Source organism: Pongo pygmaeus, chromosome 5 (assembly GCF_028885625.2).
Source record: "Pongo pygmaeus isolate AG05252 chromosome 5, NHGRI_mPonPyg2-v2.0_pri, whole genome shotgun sequence".
Taxonomy (NCBI): domain Eukaryota; kingdom Metazoa; phylum Chordata; class Mammalia; order Primates; family Hominidae; genus Pongo; species Pongo pygmaeus.
Window position 1 is genome coordinate 39,356,628 of NC_072378.2, and position 20,717 is coordinate 39,377,344.

Sequence of the window (20,717 nt, forward strand, 5' to 3'; positions counted from 1 at the left end):
ATTTGTTCTCTCACTGTTTTGTTAAAGATAATTCATATGGAATAAGAAAGCGATGTCGTAAGGCAAACAGCAAGGCAGCTGAATACATTTACTTCATGTGGACAGGGATGTGATTAGCAAAGGAAGCTCTTCACCTCATGGTGGGAGGGGAGAGTTTGCATGGAGCTCTCCTGGCCGTGTGCTGGGGCTCACTGCTGTGTGAGTGAAACTGCGCACAAGCACATCCTCCTGGTATGAGCCCCATGTCGGGGAGAAGTGGGGTGATGAAAATGCCCAGATATTCTCTTGTGTGTGGGAGTATGGCCTCACAGACTTTGCAGTATGTTCCTACTCCTAAAATGGAATTGAGGATTGTCAAATGACTCAATCAGAGAATGGGCTTGTAGAGTTGCTGTCTTCCTTACTCTTGGTGAATATCTTCTTCGGTGTTAAACGGAGGCCAGGTCAAATTGTGTTCTGGCCTCTCTCTTTTCTCCCTATATGTGCTAATTATTCTATCAGTAGTATTGTTAAAGCATTCTCAAAATTAATATTAAAAACTCTATTAAAATGGAAATAAGGTGGCCCCTCTCCTTTCTTGTAGCAGTTTTCATTTAGATGCTCATCAATTTTATTTCTTTTGTTTTCTGTCACATACAGGTCTGGTTCAGTGAGAAAATGTTTGAACCGTCATTCTGCTTTTATACTGGATATAAAATCCCCTTGTGCAAAACCGTAGACCAGTATTTTGAATACATCCAGTCACTGCCATCCCTAGATAACCCTGAAGTCTTTGGGCTTCACCCTAATGCTGATATCACGTAAGTCCCCGGCATTTTTTAATTTGAAGGGGTCATTTGTAACTCAGTCTGGCAAAGATGGTGCATTTCATTTTCTCTCCTAATCTCTCTCCTTTCCCCCTTTTTTTATTTTACTGTGAAAAATAGTGTCGCTTCCTGTCTCCCAATTACAACTTTGTCATTTCTTGGCCTGCTCTCCTCTACTAAATCCTGATGCTCCAGTGTTTATGACAACGTTAAGCTCTAATTTATGCATTGATTATTTCTCCTCTGTCATGTCATAAAATGAGTTGGTGTTAGTGGTAGCAGTGCTCTCCACCGGCAGGAGAGTGGTCTGCCAGCTCCTTATCTCTTTCTTCAAAAATTCATTAAGAATATAATGCTCATAAATAGAATCTAAAAAGCCAGGCAAGAACAGATGGGAGGGTGAAGAATCGTATTTCTGCCTGGTCCTCTCTCTCATGGCCCCTCTCCCTCACTTGCTCATCTGCATCCTTTTGTCATGCACTGCCTGTGGTAGGTGCAGTGCAGTGAGCACTTGAGCACCCGACACAGATGCACAGCCTGGGGAGGAAAGAGTGGAGGGGCTCAGCTTTGCATGAGGTCCCTGCTCCACTCATCACCTAGAGAAGAAATGCTCCCCAATTCCAAGCCCCTTGGCATGAGATGTCACCCCTTCTCTCTTTAGAGATACCTACCAAACCCAAGCACCTGAACCGGAATCCTTTGGAATGGACCGCATGTCCTCTGTGGCCCCCTGATGAAAAGTCACAAGGTTTAACATTCAGGAAAATGGTTTCAGGAAATGGAAGAAACCAAGACTCCTCTGGCAGATTCTAAGTTGAGAATGCCCTAAGAGTGGGGCATTCCTCTCTACTAGTCCCTGGCCTACTGTTGTAATTTTAATAATTCTCTGGGTTTGGACATGGACATTTCCCTGGCCTTACCGGATGTCCCAGGAGTTCCAGTTTACTGCCAATTTCCTTGTCTTCCCGCCTCTGACCACCCTCCTAGCCCCCTGCATGAAGATGCACTTTTGGCCTCTTTACACCCACACTGATTCCACCTTCTCCATATCCTCTCATCTCGCCCAGGCTGCTTTTCATCTTCAAAGATGCGGACATGATTAAAAATACCTACAAATGCCAATGCTCCGTTCCACCCCCATGATGGAATCACGAAGGCTCGTTAATGGCAACAGTTGCTGTTATTTAAGGAGGCTTTCATAAGTTATCTGGGGATGGGAAACAAGTGAAGAAATAAAAAGGATTCCTCAGGGATTGGATTGACAATCAACTCTTACATTTTATGAAAGAGGGAGCATAGGAAAGTAGTTTTGCTTTAGCTGAGACTTTAAAAATGTGAGTCAGACCACATCAACCCTCTGCTGAGAATCCTCCCAAGGTTCCCGTGACACTGTGAGTCAAGGTCAAAGACCGACAGTGACCTACATACAGAGGACCTACAAAGTCAAATGGTGCCACTGCTCTCTACCTCCCCACCCTGGTTCTTTCAGTCCTCTTCCATCTTCATGCCCACTGAGCTCCTGTTACTCAGGCCAGACAGCAGCTGCCACAGGACACTTGCACTCCCTGGAACCTCCCTCCTCCTAGATATCACAGTGGCTCACCCTTTTACCTCTTCTAGTCTTTGCTTAGATGTAGCCTTTTCAATGATGCCTTCCCTGGCTGTGCTATTTAAAGATTGCAACCTACTCCCCAAACCCTGCCCAAGACCTTGTCCTCCTGGCCTGCTCTTCTCTATAGTTTGCATCACCCACTGACATACTCTACACTTTTTTTTTTGACACGGAGTTTCACTCTTGTTGCCCAGGCTGGAGTGCAATGGCACGATCTTGGCTCACCACAACCTCTGCCTCCCAGGTTCAAGCGATTCTCCTGCCTCAGCCTCCCGAGTAGCTGGGATTACAGGCATGCGCCACCACGCCTGACTAATTTTTGTATTTTTTAGTAGAGACAGGGTTTCTCCATATGGATCAGGCTGGTCTCGAACTCCCAGCCTCAGGTGATCCGCCCACCTCGGCCTCCCAAAGTGTTGGGATTACAGGTGTGAGCCACCATGCCCAGCCTCATACTCTACACTTTAATTACTGATTTGTTATCGTCCAACAACCACCACTAAACCATAAGTTCCACTACACCTGAAACTTTTGTGTGTGTTTTCACTGCTGCATCCCTTGTGCTATAGCAGTGCCTGGGGCTCAGGAAGTATTTGTTGACTGAATCAGTGCTGCTAAATTCTTCTAGAGTGTGAAGGATGTGATCAATGAGGAGATTCCATAGAAAGATCCCACAAGTTCACGTGAGTGGACAGAGAAACAACTGATAAGTCTTAATGCATTTGCAAATTTGTGACTGAAAATGTTCTCATATGAGGGCTCTGAACTTTAATTCTGTCCTTGACAAGAGACTGGGGAGTCACGGGAGCTGGTTCCTGGATAATCCACAGGATCCTAACAAGATGAAACCATTTCATCCTCACCCAGGGTGATGGTGCACCTAGGCCTTGTTCACTGCAGGCTGTTTCACTTACCAGCTCTCAAGAAAGAGGAACCAGGGCTAGAAAAGGTCCAGAGAAGTACAACTCAAATGTAAAACTGGTTGGAGACAAAGACAAATACAAACAATTTTTTCCTTGACTTTTTATTTGGAATGATTACAAACTCTCAGAAAAGTTGCACATACAGTAAACATTCATACGCTCTATCGAGATCCAACAATTGTTCATGTTTTGATCCATTTGCTTTTTCTCCTTCTATATTTGTATCTCTGTATGTTTATATATCTACAGCTTTATCTATATATAATCACATATATTTCTCTGTGCGTGTGTTTGTATGCCCTCTTAGTGGATAGAGCTAGGAAGCATGTACTTTTTAAAACATCATGAGTTAATACAAATAACTCCAATTCCAATTGTATACCTCAGGGTTGTTCTTTGTCTTCCCCCATTCCATATTGATATCTCCTTTCTCCCACTGTAAAAACTCTGGTTCCCAGCAACTTCAATATATGTATTCATTTACTTGCAATTACTATGCCAATACCACTACCAGCAACAAACCTATTAAGTAGACGTCAAGATTTCTTTGCAGTTCTTTTTGTCCTTAGGATATATTCCACTAGGTATAAAGAGTACTGTGTTCAAAGGTCACTTGGATTAATGATTTTTTTTTCCGTGTGGTTATGCTATCAATTGATATATAGTTATGTTTATTTGTTTGTTTCTATTACATTTAAGGGTTTTTTCCCCCCACATATGCTATTGTTTTGAATATGTAAAATATGAACATGGTTCAAAAGTTACAACTTGATAGTAAGTTGTTCTTAGAGAAGTCTCAGACCCTTTCAACCCATTTCCCTCTTCTTTTATGAGTAACCAAACACAGTGTCTGATTTATCTTCCCTGTGTTTCTTTTCGCATGTACATACAAAAATACATATTGTTATTACCCTTTGTTTCTTATACAAAGTTGCCAAACTATATCTATTGTGTTGTGTCTTGCTTTTTTCACTTAACAATGTATCCTGTAAATCACTTCATATCAGGTCATTATTATCTTCCTTATTATTTTTTTTACAGCTGCATGCTGCTCCATTGTTTATATGGATCATAGTTTGTTCAATCATTTGCCTATGGATGGGCGTTTAGGTTGCTTCCAATATTTTGCTATCTCAAATAATTCTTCCATTAATAACTTTATGCTTGTGGCCTCTCACATTATTAGAGATGTATTTTCAGGGTAAATTATTATGGGTGGGATTGCTAGATCAAGATTTAGTGAATATTGTCAAATTCCCTTACATAGGGTTATACTATTTTGTACTTTTACTTGCAGTCTGTGAGAGTGCCCGTTTTTTCAGAATCTCATCAACAGAGCACTGGTGAGGCATTTGAACCTTCACCAATATGACAGTGAGAAATGTTATCTCAGCATAGTTTTAGTTCACTTCTCTTATTTTGAGTGAAATTGAGAAAATTTTCATATACTTAGGGGCTATTTATGTGTAGTCTGTCCATTCCTTTCCAATGGAGTTTTTATTCTTTTTATTTAATTTTAGGACTTATTTATATGTTAGGGATAACAACCCTTTGGGATGTGGTTTGCAAATATTTTTCTCAGTTTATTTAGCTTTGCTTGTGATTTTTCCCCCATGATCAGGTAGAAGTGTTATTGTCGTTTCGTTTTATTTTCATGCAGTCAAATTTATGACTACATAAATTCTGTTCTTGCTGCTGTTACATCTGGATTTTTAGTAATAGTAAGAAAGGTTCTTCCCTCATCAGGGTATAAAATCATCTACATTTTTTTTTTTTAGTGCTTGTATGGTTTCATTTTTTTACATTTAGTTCTTTTACCCATTAGGAATTTACCCATTAGGTATAAGTATGGATGAAATTCTTTTTCAAAATAGCAATCCAGTTATCCTATCACCAGTGATTTTTTTTTTTTTTTTTTTGAGACGGAGTCATGCTCTGTTGCCCAGGCTGGAGTGCTGTGGCATGATCTCGGCTCACTGCAACCACCTCCTGGGTTCAAGTGATTCTCCTGCCTCAGCCTCCTGAGTAGATGGGATTACAGGTACACGCCACCATGCCTGGCCAATTTTTGTATTTTAGTAGAGAAGGGGTTTCACCATGTTGACCAGGCTGGTCTTAAACTCTTGACCACAGGTGATCCGCCAGCCTTGGCCTCCTGCTTCCTTTAACATAGAATTTCCTTCCATAGGTACTCGGGTCCATTTCTGGGCTTTCTATTCTGTTTTCCTTTCTATTTTGTAGCAGTCTGTTTTAAGTTTAGCTAGTCTCCAGTATGTTTTATTGTCTGGTAGTTATAGTCTCCCCTCATTGCTCTTTTTTTTTCTGAGCTTGTCCTAGCTATTGTTGCATGCGTGTTTTTCTATTGTTGTCAGAAATTGGTGTTGAATTTTGTTGAATACCTTTCAACATTTATGGAAATAATCACATGATTTTCCCCTAAACACCTAAAAAGTTAGTGAATTATATTAATGGATTTCCTAACTCAAATTTTCTACAGATAATCTGAAATTAATACCACTGGGTTCTGAGGTATTATTCTCCTCCTAATGTGGTGATATACTCTATTAATGGTTCATTAGGGAATTTTGCATTGATATTCATAAATAAAAGTGGTCTAGAGTTTTTTGTGGCATCTTTATCAGGTTTAATTACTAATCAATGTTATATTTGCTTTGTAAAAATTTGGAAGTTTTTCTAAACTCTGGAACAATTTATGTAGTATTGGATGCTTTAAAGTTTGGTAGAATTCTCCTGTGAAACCATCTGGGCTCAGTGCTAGTTCGTTGATATCTTTCATATTTCTCTGTCACCACTGCAGTCAATATTTTGTCAGTTGTGTTCTCTTAGGAAATTATTTGTTTCATCTAGGTTTTCGTGTTTATTTTCACAAAGACATGCAAAGTAGTTTTAATCTGCTCTAATAAGCTGGACTCAGTACAATGTGGTAAAGAATGCAATCACTTCTTCCTTACCCTATACTGAGTCCAACCCATTCAATAAAATTGTTATAGAAGTGTGGACATAACGCTAACTCTGTAGACCTTGGTCTGAAATCTGATGACAACTTGAAGCCACTCTGGTGCCTCTCCAAAAGGAAAGTACTAGCCTTCTTAATACAATCTATCAAGGCAGCTCTGTTCAACCACTTCACTATGGTGTTGCCAACACATCCCAGAGAAACCACTGAGAAACAGTGGTTATACTGTTGTATGGTGGTTATACTTACTTAATACTAAGAAGGAACTTAGTATTGACACAGATGAACACCTCACCAGAGCCAGAGGCTCCTCTTCACAGGGTTCTCCTGCTGTCCGGCTCAGCAGGTTCTCAGTCCTCAGTGGCAAAATCACACTGTGACAGAGTAACAAAATATGTTGCAAAATGCAAAAGGCTGCAAAGCATGGCTTTAATAGCATCACCCTTCAGTGTATGGTCCAGGTAGCAATGTGACCTAGTATCTCTCATGCTTTAAAGAGCCTTCCCTTCCCTTCACATGCCTATAAATCTATGGCCTATGTTCTACTCACATTTTAACCTCTTTTATAGTCATGTCCACCTTCCCTCCCGAGTAGAGCTCATCTATGCCAACGGCCTTTAAAACATCAGCATGCCACATATATGTTGTCTAGACCTTTCATCTGTGCTCCACAGTTATTTATACAATTTCTATATGACATCCACTGGCATGTCTTTCAGACAGCTTGACCTTTAAAAGCCCCAAACTGGATCTCCTGCATGTACTTCTCCTCTGCTTCTCCTCCATCTAAATGGCTTCCCACAACAGTTAGAATAAAAGACAAGCTCTCTGCCATGTGACAGGGCTCATCTTTCCACCTCATCTAGAGCACCCATGGTCACTAATCGACACCTCGGGTACCCTGTGGGTAAGTCCAGGTGCCTGAGGATGCAGGCCTGGAATAGGGATGATCATGGGGTGGAGTGAAGCTGCAGGACAGGTCTCAAGGGGGGACTGATAGGACTTAGCAAATGCAGAGCAATGGCTGAGAACCTTCTTCTGTAGCTGTTAATCTGTTTCTTGCTGCAAACTGGTGTGTTAGAGAGGGCACGGCAAGCCTTCTGTGTTTTGTCAAGTCTCTCTTCACAGCTCTGTCCAGAGGCCCACATGGTGTTGCTGGCATGCATGCTGTAGGATGCCGTAAGCGAGCTTCTCCCAAAATAGTGTCAGGATCTTGCAACCTTTCACCACACTAGTGAGGTCAAATAGAAAGCCCTGGACCCCTGCCTAAAACGGGGGATTCTATCCACTAGAGCAACTGGCAGGCCTGTAAGACCTGTGGTCCTCCTCTCATCTCTCTTCATCCTTAACTCCCCATATGGTCTGCCTTGGGGTCTCTCCCACCCACCCCTGATCCCCTTTCCCCAGTATGTCTTAGCCCAGTTCTGGTTCCTGCTCAGGTGGTCGGCTCTGTTCTGCAGCTCCGTGTTTGGTAATTTTTTTGGTCTCTGAGTAAGCCTTGTCCTAGGTTTGATTCTTCTTTCCTCTGGCTCTGAAATATCTGGTGGATGGAATCCTGGCAAGTGAGCTTGCCTTCTTTGAGGATTTCTCTACGCCCCTTGCTGTTCCCCCACCAGCCACCAGGAAGCAGTAAGCAATAACAGATGAAGCATCCCAGCCGAAACCCACCTCTGGTCTTCACCCAGTTCCAGCAAGATGTAACTCTCCAAGTTCTGAGTGAAATGAAAGAAGGAGTCAAAGATGCCCCTGACATTGCTTGTCTGGGAGCTGGGGTAGTGGAGGAGTTGGGAACAGAAGTATGTTGGAGGAGAAGTTACAGAGTTCTGTTGGGGGCATGTTGAGCTGGGAAAGAACATGGGATATAACTGAATGGGGTGAGAAATATGGACTGGAGCCCAGGTGAAAGATTTGAATGCATGTGTGTAGAGATAACAGCTTCAGCCACGAGAGAAGACTCTCTAAGATATGCTGGCTAAGTCTGTGTGAATGTCCCCAGCCAGAGGAATCATTAATTTATCTGACCATCCATGGTGTTCAACAGCATTCTTGCTTCTTTTTGTTTGTTTGTTTTTGTTTTTTGTTTTGTTTTGAGACAGTCTCACCCTATTGCCCAAGCTGGAGTGCAGTGGTGCGATCTCAGCTCACTACAACCTCCGCCTCCCAGGATCAAGCGATTCTCATGTCTCAGCCTCCCGAATAGCTGGAACTACAGGCATGTGCCACCAGGCCCAGCTAATATTTGTATTTTTAGTAGAGACAGGGTTTCACCATGTTGGCCAGGCTGGTCTTGAACTCCTGACCTCAAGTGATCCACCCACCTTGGCTTTCCAAAATGTTGGGATTATAGGGATGAGCCACAGTGCCCAGCCATCACTTGATGATAGGCTATAATTGGGCCATGATGGAGAACTTGATGCCCCCTGTTTATTGGAATCTTTGCTCTGAAGTTAGCATCGATAAATTTGAGAGAAGAGGGAGATTTGGGCAGGGCGAATCACAGGTCTCTCTCCTCAGTCCTTGCATAAGAATGCAGAACCTCTGAAGTGGAGGGGGAAATCAAGGTGAATAAATGCTTTAAAATAAGTAAAATCTCTCTCAAGAGTTTCGATAGCATAGTGATAGGAACCGTGAAAATACACAGTTTATTCACATTTTATTATGTAGATTTATAAGGTACCAAAGACTCTGCAAATTCAACTCTTTCAATGTCAAAAATGGTTGCTTATTTTCACTCTTTTTCTCATCAGTGGTTATGCATGTTTCTTTACTTTCTGAAATTTATCAAATGCCTTATTACAACCTTTATATTCATTTCAATGCAATACAAACTGAAATGTATTCCTTTGAGTATTTGAGGACACTTTTGAGATTTAGAGTTTTTAAAAAATTTATGCTCATTGATATTTCATGTGCAAAGACGTATGTAAATCTAGACTGATTTGGATATTATGGTGCACTAATATCTCATTAGGTAGTTGTTTATTTCATAAACAGCTCTGTTTTTCAGTTGTTTTGCATTTCTATTATCCATGACCCTGACTTCCCAGAACCACCAAGCTACAAGGGCAATCTGAGCTTCTTTCCATATTTTACTCTAAAGAGAAATTTTCTTCAAGAAATAACTTAGAACCAACCCTCAAGGAATATTACAGCTCTTGTTCATCATCTCAGAGCATTTATGAGGACTGTTCTCCTGAAAGCCCTTGGGCTTTTGTGGCATATAGAGAGATTTGCAATTCTCCGTTATAGCTAGCTAACTAGGCTTCTGCCTTTCATATCTTTGCAAACATAAAATCACATTGTGGAAAAAAAAATTTGAGTTGTTCAGCCCTGGAATACCAGGGAATGACATTCTGTGCATAATAAAATGTGTGTTGGGGAGAGCTTCGCTAGCTCTTATTCACAGTGGATCAACTTTTCAAGGCTTCTTCCCAACATCTATGTTTTGAGGCCTGTGTTCAGATCATCTCATAAAAAATTAAATCACTCACCATGAAAGTGATTTATTAGGTGGGATCTAGCAGCAGCAGCATCTCCATCAGCCTCTCCTTGGAGCACCAGTGAACTTGGCCAGAGTCAGCAGAGAGCAAAATGGTCATCTCTGCAATGGTGTGCACTGTTGGGACCTAACCCCTGGTGCTGAGCACACTTCCATGGAGGGCTCAAGCTGAAGGTGACTGAGAGAGCACCTGAGAATTTGGATATGGGGGCTTTCTGGGTTTTTTTATTATTATTATTTGTAGCTAGAACAGGTAGGAATCATGAACTCTGCTTTTCTTAGCATGAATGGAAATTTACTGTGGTTTTCTTGTCTTTAATCATTAAAGATCTGCATTGATAAAATAATGTAATAAGAAGAATAGTTTTACTTCACTCTCAAATTATATCTTTCTGATTCTCCTGTGTTTTGAGGACTATGTATATATGGCACAAAAGGCATTTGCAACCCATTCCTGAATTTTGAAGTAGGGCACGATCACAGTTTTTAAAAGTCATATAAAGTATAAGAAAAATACAAGTAACTCTGAGAGGGGGAATTCTGTGAAAATATCCTATGGAAACAAATGAACTTATCAATTGTCAAAGGCTCAAGAAGAGAGAGATAGATAGATAGATATTTCTAATATCTATAGATGTATTTATTATTATATTATATTGCATTGTCATATTATATAATGGATATATAATAATTAGAAATGAATGTTCCTAATTCATTATTAGAAATGAATACAAATTTGTAATAAGGCATTTATACACACACACACACACAAACATACACACACACACACACACACATTGAAAGGTGCCAGGAAATCAAAAAACAATAATAACAATATACTATGTTTTCCTGTAAGAAGGAATAAGTAAATTTTCATGCCCTTTAAATATTGAAGAATTGCTGTCCTTTATATTTGAGGTTCAATAAAATGCAAGCCAATTGGCCTCAATTCAACAAACAAACATTTGTTGAGAACTTACTGTCTGGCTAACCTGGGGATACAAAGATGAGTAAGAAGCAGTCGGTGCTCTTGGAGCACATCATCTACTGTGTAAGATGAATGGCAAATGCTGATGAGGTACAATATGGTAAACTCTAAAATCAGGGTATGTAAACATTGCTATGATAACACAGGTGGAGGAGCAATCAATTCCAACTTAAGGATCAAAGAAAGCTAGTGAGAGAGGCTCCATTTAAGTTGTGCCTTAAAGCAGGGGTCCACTACCCCTGGGCCACAAGCCGATACCAGTCCGTGGCCTGTTAGAAACTGGGCCACACAGCAGGAGGTGAGCAGCAGGTGAGTGAGCACTACCGCCTGAGCCTCTGCTTCCTGTCAGATCAGTGGTGGCATTAGATCCTCATAGGAGCGAGAACCCTACTGTGAACTGCGCATGCCAGGGACCTAGGTTACATACTCCTTATGAGAATTTAATGCCTGATGATCTGTCACTGTCTCCCATCACCCCCAGATGGGACCGTCTAGTTGCAGGAAAACAAGCTCAGGGCTCCCACAGATTTTACATGATGGTGAGTTGTATAATTACTTCATTATATATTACAATGTAATAATAGTGGAAATAAAGTGCCCAATAAAAGTAATGTGTTTGAATCATCCCGAAACCTTTCCGCCCCCTCCCCTCCAGTTTATGGAAAAATGTCTTCCACAAAACCAGTCCCTGGTGCCAAAAAGGTTGGGGACCGCTGTCTTAAAGGATGTGCAGGAGTTTTTCAGATTGGAGATGATGTGGGAAGGAAGTGACTGCAGGACTGGGGTCAAGGACACAGTACAAAGAAGAGGAACATAATGAGCAGTAAGGACCAAGACTTAGACTGGGATGCACACACCAAGGAACAATCCAAGGAAGGGAATGCAAACATGAATGTGTGTGGGGTGTTCTGGGAACCAGGTCCAGTATGCCTAAAGCATGAGGGAGGGGGATGCTTAAAGAGCGGAGTGGCCGATTCACAGTGTGGCTTTTGAAGGTTTTGCCAAAAGAGTTTGGGGCAATATTTTAAATTGGAATACAGTTATTTAATCATTTATTTAAATCTGCTTAACCTACTCTACCTTCTACATGGCCATTTCTGCTTGCATGAGTTGGTGGGAATTAGCATTTTGCATACAGAGATTTAAGCCTTTTCCTGCCATCAAGTAATTCAGGCTGAAGTTGGAATGAAGATAAACAAGCATGTCATCATGTACAGAATGACAAGTACAACAATAAAAGCAAGCACTGAGAGCTATGCGCACACATAGGGAGAAAGTCTAGGGAAGGCTGCCTAGAGGTGAAGACATCTAAGCTGAGCTTAATATTAATAGCTAGTTAGGAATGAGCTATAATCGATGAAAAAATGAGGGCAGAGCATTCCAGGCTGTGGAGGTAGCTTGGCAACAGTCAAAGAAATATGAGGGGAGTCATGGAATGCTCGATGAGCTTCAGGTAACTCACAGCACAGGGTAGAGTGTGGGAAGAAGAAAGAAGGAAGCAAGAGCAGAAGCTGGAGATAGAAAAAGACTTAGTGATGAAAAAGGTTTGTATGCCATGTGAAGGACTTCAGATTTCATCCTGAAGGTTATAGGGAGTCTTTGAATACATTTAATAATCACTTTCGAAATGTCAAAACTTACCTTGGAACAGTGGATGGAGGCGGGAGGATGTGTTAGGAGGTGATAGCAGTGCCGCACACAGAGGATGATCAGGAAGTTAGGTGCAGAACTGAAGGTAGTGGGGATGACAGTGGGTCACGGGGAGGGGACGCTGGAAATGATTTGGAACTAGGGCTTGGAAACTAAGAAGGTCTGGGGAGCCACAGCAAGGAAGAAGCCATCTCTGAGGGTTCTCAGTTGGGCAACTGGGCAGACATTGATGTCACTAAAGTAGATGGGGCAAGGAGCAGTCCAGGAGAGGGATAAGGGAGAACTAAAATAATAAGGTTTTGGATTTATTTGATACAGGAAACAAAGAGCTCTGGGGCTCCAGGGAAATGTGGGTGCACAGAGTTCATGATAAAGTCAGAGGTTCAATGTTACCCAGGCTTACCTGGTATTTCGTGGCTCTCTGTAAGATGTCAGCCATGGTGACACCCCTCTGTCTTCCCTAACATGGCAGTTCATCCACATATTCCATCTGTAGTGTACCTAATGCTAGAGAGAGCTCATGGAGTAATATGAATCCCATACAAATTTAAATTTCTGAAAATGTGTATAGTAACATGTGGCTCCTTGACTTTTGTTAACTTTATTTTGTTTTCTCATCAGCTATTTTCATTGAACTTTCTTCTCAGACTTATTTGTATTTTTCTTATACAGTACTTTATATGACTTTTTAAAACTGGGATTGTGCCATATTTCAAAATGTCCGAATGGGTCTCAAATGCTTTTTGTGTCATTTTGCTAGAATATTGTGTTCTCTGTTCATGTATTCAACTGCATTCATGTTTCAACTTACAAGATAAGTGTCTTTTGGGATATTCCAAATCCCCAACATCTGAATAGAGGTTGCTCACAGAAATAGTAAAAGAATTTTAAGTTATATCTAAAATATACTATACAGTCAACTTTTGTTCATTAAAAATCAGGTTTTACTTCATTGATCCTTACTGGGAAAGTCATGTATTTAAAGGTAATATGAAGCTAATATCCCAACTCTGGATGGAGTTACAAACACTTGCTAGATCTGATACTAGGACCCTCACCACTGTATCTGACTGAAAGTTCTGTATGTGAAGCATGACACCTTATGCATTTATCATGGCATGACTTTTGGAAAGGATGCAGATAGTTCGGGTATGCATGTTTAGGTCCAGATGTGGCATTCTAGCTGCTAATCAAATAAAAATGCTGAAGACAGAGCATCTCTTCCATTCTTCAGCTCTATTCCTAAATGAATCCAAAGGCTGCTGTATAGGATTTCGTCTACTCCCCGCAAATGCAGCTTTTTCATAAACAAAGAAGCCTGGTTAACTTTCCCAGCAGCCTCTTAGGATTCTGCTAATTCGTGTGGCAAGTTTCACAAAAGGCTGTGACACTCACACTAGGGAAGGAGGAGAGAGAAGGGTGCAATTCTCTCTTTCCATACGCTGCAGAGAAAAGGCAGAAGGTGGCGCTTTCTTGTGGGGTATAAAGAGTAAGGGTTTGTAAGATGCATCTCAGTGAACCTGAAATATTTGTCCCTGATTTATCTCTGTTAACTTCTTGACAACTGTGATGGGCTTTGCCTTATGGGGGTTTATTTTTCTCTGTTTTTCAAACTGAAAATGATTTTTAATATTCTTTATTCTAAAAGTCCTACATTCTTATTGAGAAGCATAAACAATACAGAAAAATAAAGAGCAAAAAGAAATTGATAATTACAGAAAAAGCTCATCATACAAAAATCCTACTGCAAAAATACCCTTCTAGATTTTTTTCTGTGCCTATAAGCACAATATTAACAACAAAATTAGATCATACCATAACTGGGTTTGGTGCCATGTTATTTTATTCTATAATCCCCCAATGACACCTCGCATGATCAATGAATATACAGCTACATCAGCATTTTTATTGGCTATATAGATTTTTATAAAGCTTTAGTAGGATTTATTATTATAAATACTGTTATAAAGTCATATAGATTCATCTTTGTACACTTGTCTGATTATTGCTTCTAAAACAGCCTTATTAAATGTTGAATAAATACAAAAGAATATGTATACTGTATATAAAATGTAAAGGACAAATATAGAATGTTGCTTTTTTACGCCACTCTTTCTATGTTTTGCTTCTTTTCTTCTTCCTTTTTGGCTTTTGCTAAATAAGACTTTTCCCATTTCATTTTTTTTCTCTTCTGCTAATTTGGAAATTATGTACTCTGTTTCTGTTCTTTTACTAGTTACCCTAGAAATTTTAACATCAGTTCTTATTTAGGTCTAAAATTAATATATTTATGCTAGGCATGGTGGCGTGTACCTGTAGTCCCAGCTCCTTGGGAAGCTGAAGTAGGAGAATTACTTGAGCTCAAGAGTGTTAAGTCCAGCCTGGGCAACAGAGTGAGAACCCGTCTCTTTAAAATAAATAAATAATAAATAAAATGAACATGTTTACTTTCCTTTCTCTTAGATGACTTTAGCTACAGTCACTCTCCTCCTGACATTTCAGTATTTTATCTTTTATAATCCTACAATTAGACATACAATGATTATTTTATACTACAATGCTTATTTAGACTTACCTATGTATTGGCCCATTCTTTTCCATACTTCAAACCTTCCAACAGAATAACCTCCCTCCTTTCTAAAGTATACCCTTTAGAATTTCCCCCATGAGGGGGACATTCTTTTATGGGTGATAAACTCTTCTATTTTTGTATGAAAATGCCTTATTTTGCCTTCCTTTTTTGAAAAACAGCTTTTATGAGATGTAATCTGCGTATCTTAAATTGTCTCATTTTAAGTGGACAATAAATGATTTCTAGTAAGTTTACCGCTGCAATATAATGTTATAAGATTTCTATCACTCTAAAAAGAAATGTTGGGCCCATTTGTGCCAGACTGTCATCCCCAGCCTCAGGCAACTGCTAATCTACTTTCTGTTTCTGTAAATTTACCTTTTCTAGACATTTTGCATAAGCAGAATTATACATTATGTGATCTTTTATGTCTGGATTCTTTCACTTAACATAATGTTTTTGAAGTTCATCCATGTTGTAGCATATATTAATACTTCCTTGGTTTTTATTGCCAAATAATATTCCAGTGCCACATTTTGTTTATGCATTTACCAGCTGATGAATAGTTGGGTACGTTCTACTTTGGGGCTATTAAGAACACTGCTATGAACATTCATGTGCAAGTCTTTGTGTGGACATGTCTTTTCATTTCTCTTGTGTAGATAACTAGGAATGTTATGTAGTTATTGGGTCATTGGGTCATAATCTATTCTTAACATCTTAAGAAACTGCCAAACTGCTTTCCAAAGTGACTGCATCAGGCCGGGAGTGGCAGCTCATGCCTGTAATCCCAGCACTTTGGGAGGCCAAGGTGGGTGAATTGCCTGAGCTCAGGAGTTCAAGACCAGCCTTGCCAAAATGGTGAAACCCCCTCCCTACTAAAGTACAAAAAAATTAGCTGGGTGTGGTAGTGCACGCCTATGGTCTCTGCTACTCAGGAGGCTGAGGCACAAGAATTGTTTGAACCCAGGAGATGGAGGTTGCAGTGAGCACCACTGCACTCCAGCCTGGGTGACAGAGTAAGACTCTGTCTCAAAAACAAAACAAAACAAAACAAAGTGACTGCACCATTTTACAATCCCCTCTAGCAATTACGAAGGTTCAGGTTTTTCCACATCCTTGCCAATATTTGTTATTATATATCTTGTGATCATAACCATTCTTTGTAAGTGTGAAGTGGTATTACATTGTTGTTTTAATTTGCTTTTCCTAATAAATAATGAAACTGAACATCTTTTCATGTGCTTATTGACCATCTGTATTTCTTCTTTGATGAAATGTTTATTCAAATATTTTTTCTTGCCTTCATTCTTGAAAGAGAGTTTTGTTTGGCGTACAATTATAGGTATATAGTTATTTTATCCTAGCAATTGGAAGACATTTTTCCATTTTCTTCTGGATTTCATTGCTGCTGTTGAGGAATTGACTGCCAGTGTAATTGTTATTTCTTTCTAGATAATCTGCTCTTTCTCTATGGCTCCTTTTAAGATGTTCATTTTGTTTTTGGTATTCTATAGTTTTACTGTGATGTATCTACATATAGAGTCCAAGGGTGGGAGGGATTTAGCTTGCCATTACTGGCTTTGCAAATATAGAAAGTGGGCCACAAGCCAAGAAGTGCAGGTGGCCTCTAGTATCTGAGAAGGACCTTTAGCTGACAGCCAGCAAGAAATTGGGTACCTCAGTCCTGCAACCTCGAGGAAGTTAATTCTGCCAACAACCCAAATAAGCAAGGAAATGGATCCTCTCCTACATCATATGGAAAGGAACCCAGCCTTGCTGATGTGTTGATTTTAGCCCAGTGGGACTTGTGTCATATTTAGCACCTACAGAACTGTAAAATAATAAATTTGTCTTGTTTTAAGCTGCTGACTTTGCGGCAATTTGTTATAGCAGCAATAAATAGTATAGGTTTTAAGTTTTAATTGTGTTTTATTTCTAGAACTTCTTTTTGACTCTTTTTCAAATATGCTATTCATGTTTATAGTTTCCTCTTTAATACTTGTATTTTCAGTCTCTTTTTAAAACTCTTCAATATTGCAAATACAGTATTTTGTAATGTGCATCTGAAAAGTCACTTAAGATCTCTGCAGATCTGATTCTGCTTTCTGTTGTTTCTACTGGCTCTTTCTCACAGTTCGTTGTTTCCTTACAACTTTTTAAACTTTTGACTTTGAGCTTATGTCTATTGGAAATTAACTGTTGGATTATTAACCTGAGTCAAAGGTATATTGTTTCAGGAAAGAGTTGTGTTTGCTTCCATCAGGTGCCACGTAGGACTTCCTAGGACCACCCTAAATTCTTGGCTTGAGCTTTTCCAAATTGCACAGGTAATATGAGTAAATGTTAACTAATGTCACAAACATGGTGAATTCAGAATTTTCAGGAAAGATTTTTCCCCCACTTAGTGCTAAGCTAGGTAGAACAAGTTACCTATCATCTTCTTCTGACAGGTGGAGGTTACTTTCTAGTTTACCCTTATACTGTGTAGCCGTGTGGGGTCCCAGATTTATGTAGGAATTTCCTATTATGCTTTCCACCTCAGGTATGAGGGCTTCTCTCCTGTCTCATTGCACTATCCAAACAGAAACTCAAAAACACCAGTTAGTTGATGCCCCCAGGGTAAAATCTGGCTTTACCTCTCTGGATTCCAGCATTCATTTTATTTGACCCTGAGGATTTTTTATTGTCTTGCCAGTTCAGTGATGTTTTTAAAAGGACGTTTTTCATATCTTCTCTAGAAGTTTTAGTTGTTTCAGAAGGGTGGTTCACAGTAACATTTGCACCATACTGTCAGAAATGTAAATGTCAAATGTCTCTTTCTTTTTAAGGATTAATTCTTAGGTGTAGAACTGCTATATTAAAAGGCATGCAAGTATAATATTTAGATATATATTTCCGTATTACAATGGCTTGTTTTCTGTTCAAGAAAATAGAAAAACAAGTCACTAATCTCAAGCATTTGCTGAATCCCTTTTAGATTTGCCTCTCACATCTACAAGAGGAAATATGAATGTGGTTGACATCTGGACAAGAGACAAAATTAGCAAACAAAACAATAATCCTCCAAAATAAAATTATGTGAAGTGTATAGATGGTAAATTAGGAGTTCAGAAAAGGCTGAAAAGTTTAAATCTGACCATGTCACACCTGGCTAGGGAAATCTTCAGTGGCTGCCCATTGCCTTTAGGGTGGTGTTCAGAATCCTACAAGTTCCCATATAACCCTGCATGATCTGCCTCCTGCCTCTTCTCCGTCCTCATCGCTCCTCCTAGCTCACTGGCTCCAACCTCACTGGCCTTATCTCTGTTCCTCAAATGCACTGAAACCCTTTTCACCCCTACCCTTACTTCTTATCTGAATGTCCTTTTCTGCCTCCCACCTCACCCCACCCCACTGCCTGGCTTACCTGTTCATCCTTCTGGTCTCAGCTTACATGTGACTTTTTAACTTTTACTAATCTTCTAGTGTAAATTACCTCTGGCACACAAACACATACACACACACATGCACATACAGCGCCGCCCCCCCCCCCCCCACACACACACACATTTCCACTCAAATGTCCAGGTAACTGGTCAACCCAGCATCTCAGGGACAGAGAGTAAATTCATGCATCTCAGAGTGTCTGGTCAACCTGAAAGAAAGCTAGAGAGTGGGAATGAGAGAATCAAACCTCTCTGGAAGCATCCTGTTCTTTCCCTCCACAGCACTTGTTAAAATGGGATTATCTAATATCTATCTCCTCTACTAGAGAACAGAACTATGTCCTATTCCCTGCCATATTTTAGAACTTAGCTCAGTGCCTGGTACATGGTAAATCTTTATTGAATAAATGGATTTAAAGATGCATGGCTGCATTTGAACAGGTGGAGCCGATGGGCGTCAATAGATTTCCCTGGAAATCATAAAACTAGTGGAAAAATGAGAAAACCAAACAGAAAAGATGAAAACATTTTAATAGTTTATAACTCGGTGAGGAAATATGAATGTTCCTCTTTGAGCCAACAAGCTGTCCTATAATGATAGACTCTTATGACCAATCTATAGCAGGGGAGAGTGAAAGGTGGTGTGCCTGCTGTTCAGCATGAGGTGGTCAGGTTAGCTACAACCAAGATGGTGAAGCAGCGATTTGGATTTCCAAGGGCGTTTTTGGGTCTCTTTCCTGGAAAATGGAGAGTGTTTCATTTCAGTGATGTTCTTGATGTCCTGTTAGGAGGCAGTAGAATGGATCTCTAGTTTCTTTCATTCCTCTAGGTTGATGGTAGTTAACTTTTCTTCTTCTTCTTCTTCTTTTTTTTTTTTTTTTTTTTGTAGCTTGCTTTGATTTAAGTGATTCTATCAGTTCATTTTAGCTTTGACACTTATCTCTTACATGTTTCCCTGTAACATTCTGAACAGCTCACTCTTTTTACTAGGTATCAGAGTAACACTGCTTCTGCTGTTCTTGAAACAATTACCAACATTCAACCCAAAGAGAGTGGAGGTGGTGTGGGAGAGACCCGGGAGGCCATTGTTTATAGATTATCTGAAGATATGCTGAGTAAACTCCCTCCTGATTACATTCCTCATGAGGTAAGTCTTGCTGGTTTCCCACTGGCATACAGGGCTATTTGTATATTTAAACAGTAAGTTTGATTACCATGAAAAGCAAGAATCTACCTGTTGGTGACTATGTGGCAGATTACCTGTGTGAAAAATTTTGACTATATTACTAAACTCTGCATCTCTCGTTATTCACGTAGTTCTCTCTTCAAAACTTAAAAATATCAGAAGAAAACATTTTCCATGATGCTTTTCTGTTGCATTCTTTTAAAAATTCCTTCACAAGTTAATTCCTCCTCAATCAGTTTCCACAGTGACCCATTTATATATCAATTTCTACGATGCTTTAAGCTGTGCTAAAAAAAAACAACTCAAAAATCTTTAAGGCCAAAAAGCAATGGTGTTGGTGATTTGGTATTCTATAAGATGTTCCAAGTGTTTTAACTGTAGGTAGATGATCCACCCATCTATTCCATTGATTTTTAATCACTTCTGAAACTCATTGAATAAGGTAGAACAATTAGTGGAGACATTATTATGAATATAAGCACCCTGTTACCAATCTGAAGTTTTCTAAGAACCACACTTATTCATTGATTAGAATGGGGTGGCATGGGACAGTAGCTGTGTTTTTGAGCACTCATTACAAGCCAGACCCTGTCCTAAGTGCTTCATACACATTATGACACTCAGTGCTCAGGACAGCACCAGCAGAAACCAGGCTAAGTGGCAGAGCAAGAATTTGAACACAAAGTCATCTGACTCTAGAACCTGCAGTCTTAACTAGTTTTAGCATGCAGTGAGTGTCCCAACAATAAAAAGTGTTTTATTGCCTCTTAAAATAATTATTGTTTCCATTGTGTAGATAGGTACCAAGACCTTTGGTTAAGATATTGAAATCAATAGCTTCATGTAGAGATAGTTATAGTAAGGGGAGAAAATATTTTTAAATGGATAAATATTGTAAGTATACACTTTCAATAGTTTTGTTGGTGTGATCTTCAAAAAACAAGGCAGCATACTTGCCTTCAAAGATTTTTAATACTGGCATGTGAAAGTGAGATAAAACTTACTCTAAAAGACTATACCACAGGACTGCTATTGCCACGGGAAAGGTTCAAGACCTTGTGATAATTCGAGCTGTC

At 39.8% G+C, this 20,717-nt stretch overlaps 1 protein-coding gene across 1 annotated transcript in view; it reads left to right on the top strand.

Annotated features, from left to right (window-relative positions):
- DNAH8 (dynein axonemal heavy chain 8) overlaps nucleotides 1–20,717 on the top strand; it is a 311,999-nt gene that overhangs the window by 270,621 nt on the left and 20,661 nt on the right. Inside the window, exons 88-89 of the mRNA XM_054492591.2 lie at nucleotides 640–800; nucleotides 19,446–19,602. Of these exons, the coding sequence (XP_054348566.2) occupies nucleotides 640–800; nucleotides 19,446–19,602 (318 nt within the window). The remainder of the gene's footprint in view (nucleotides 1–639; nucleotides 801–19,445; nucleotides 19,603–20,717) is intronic.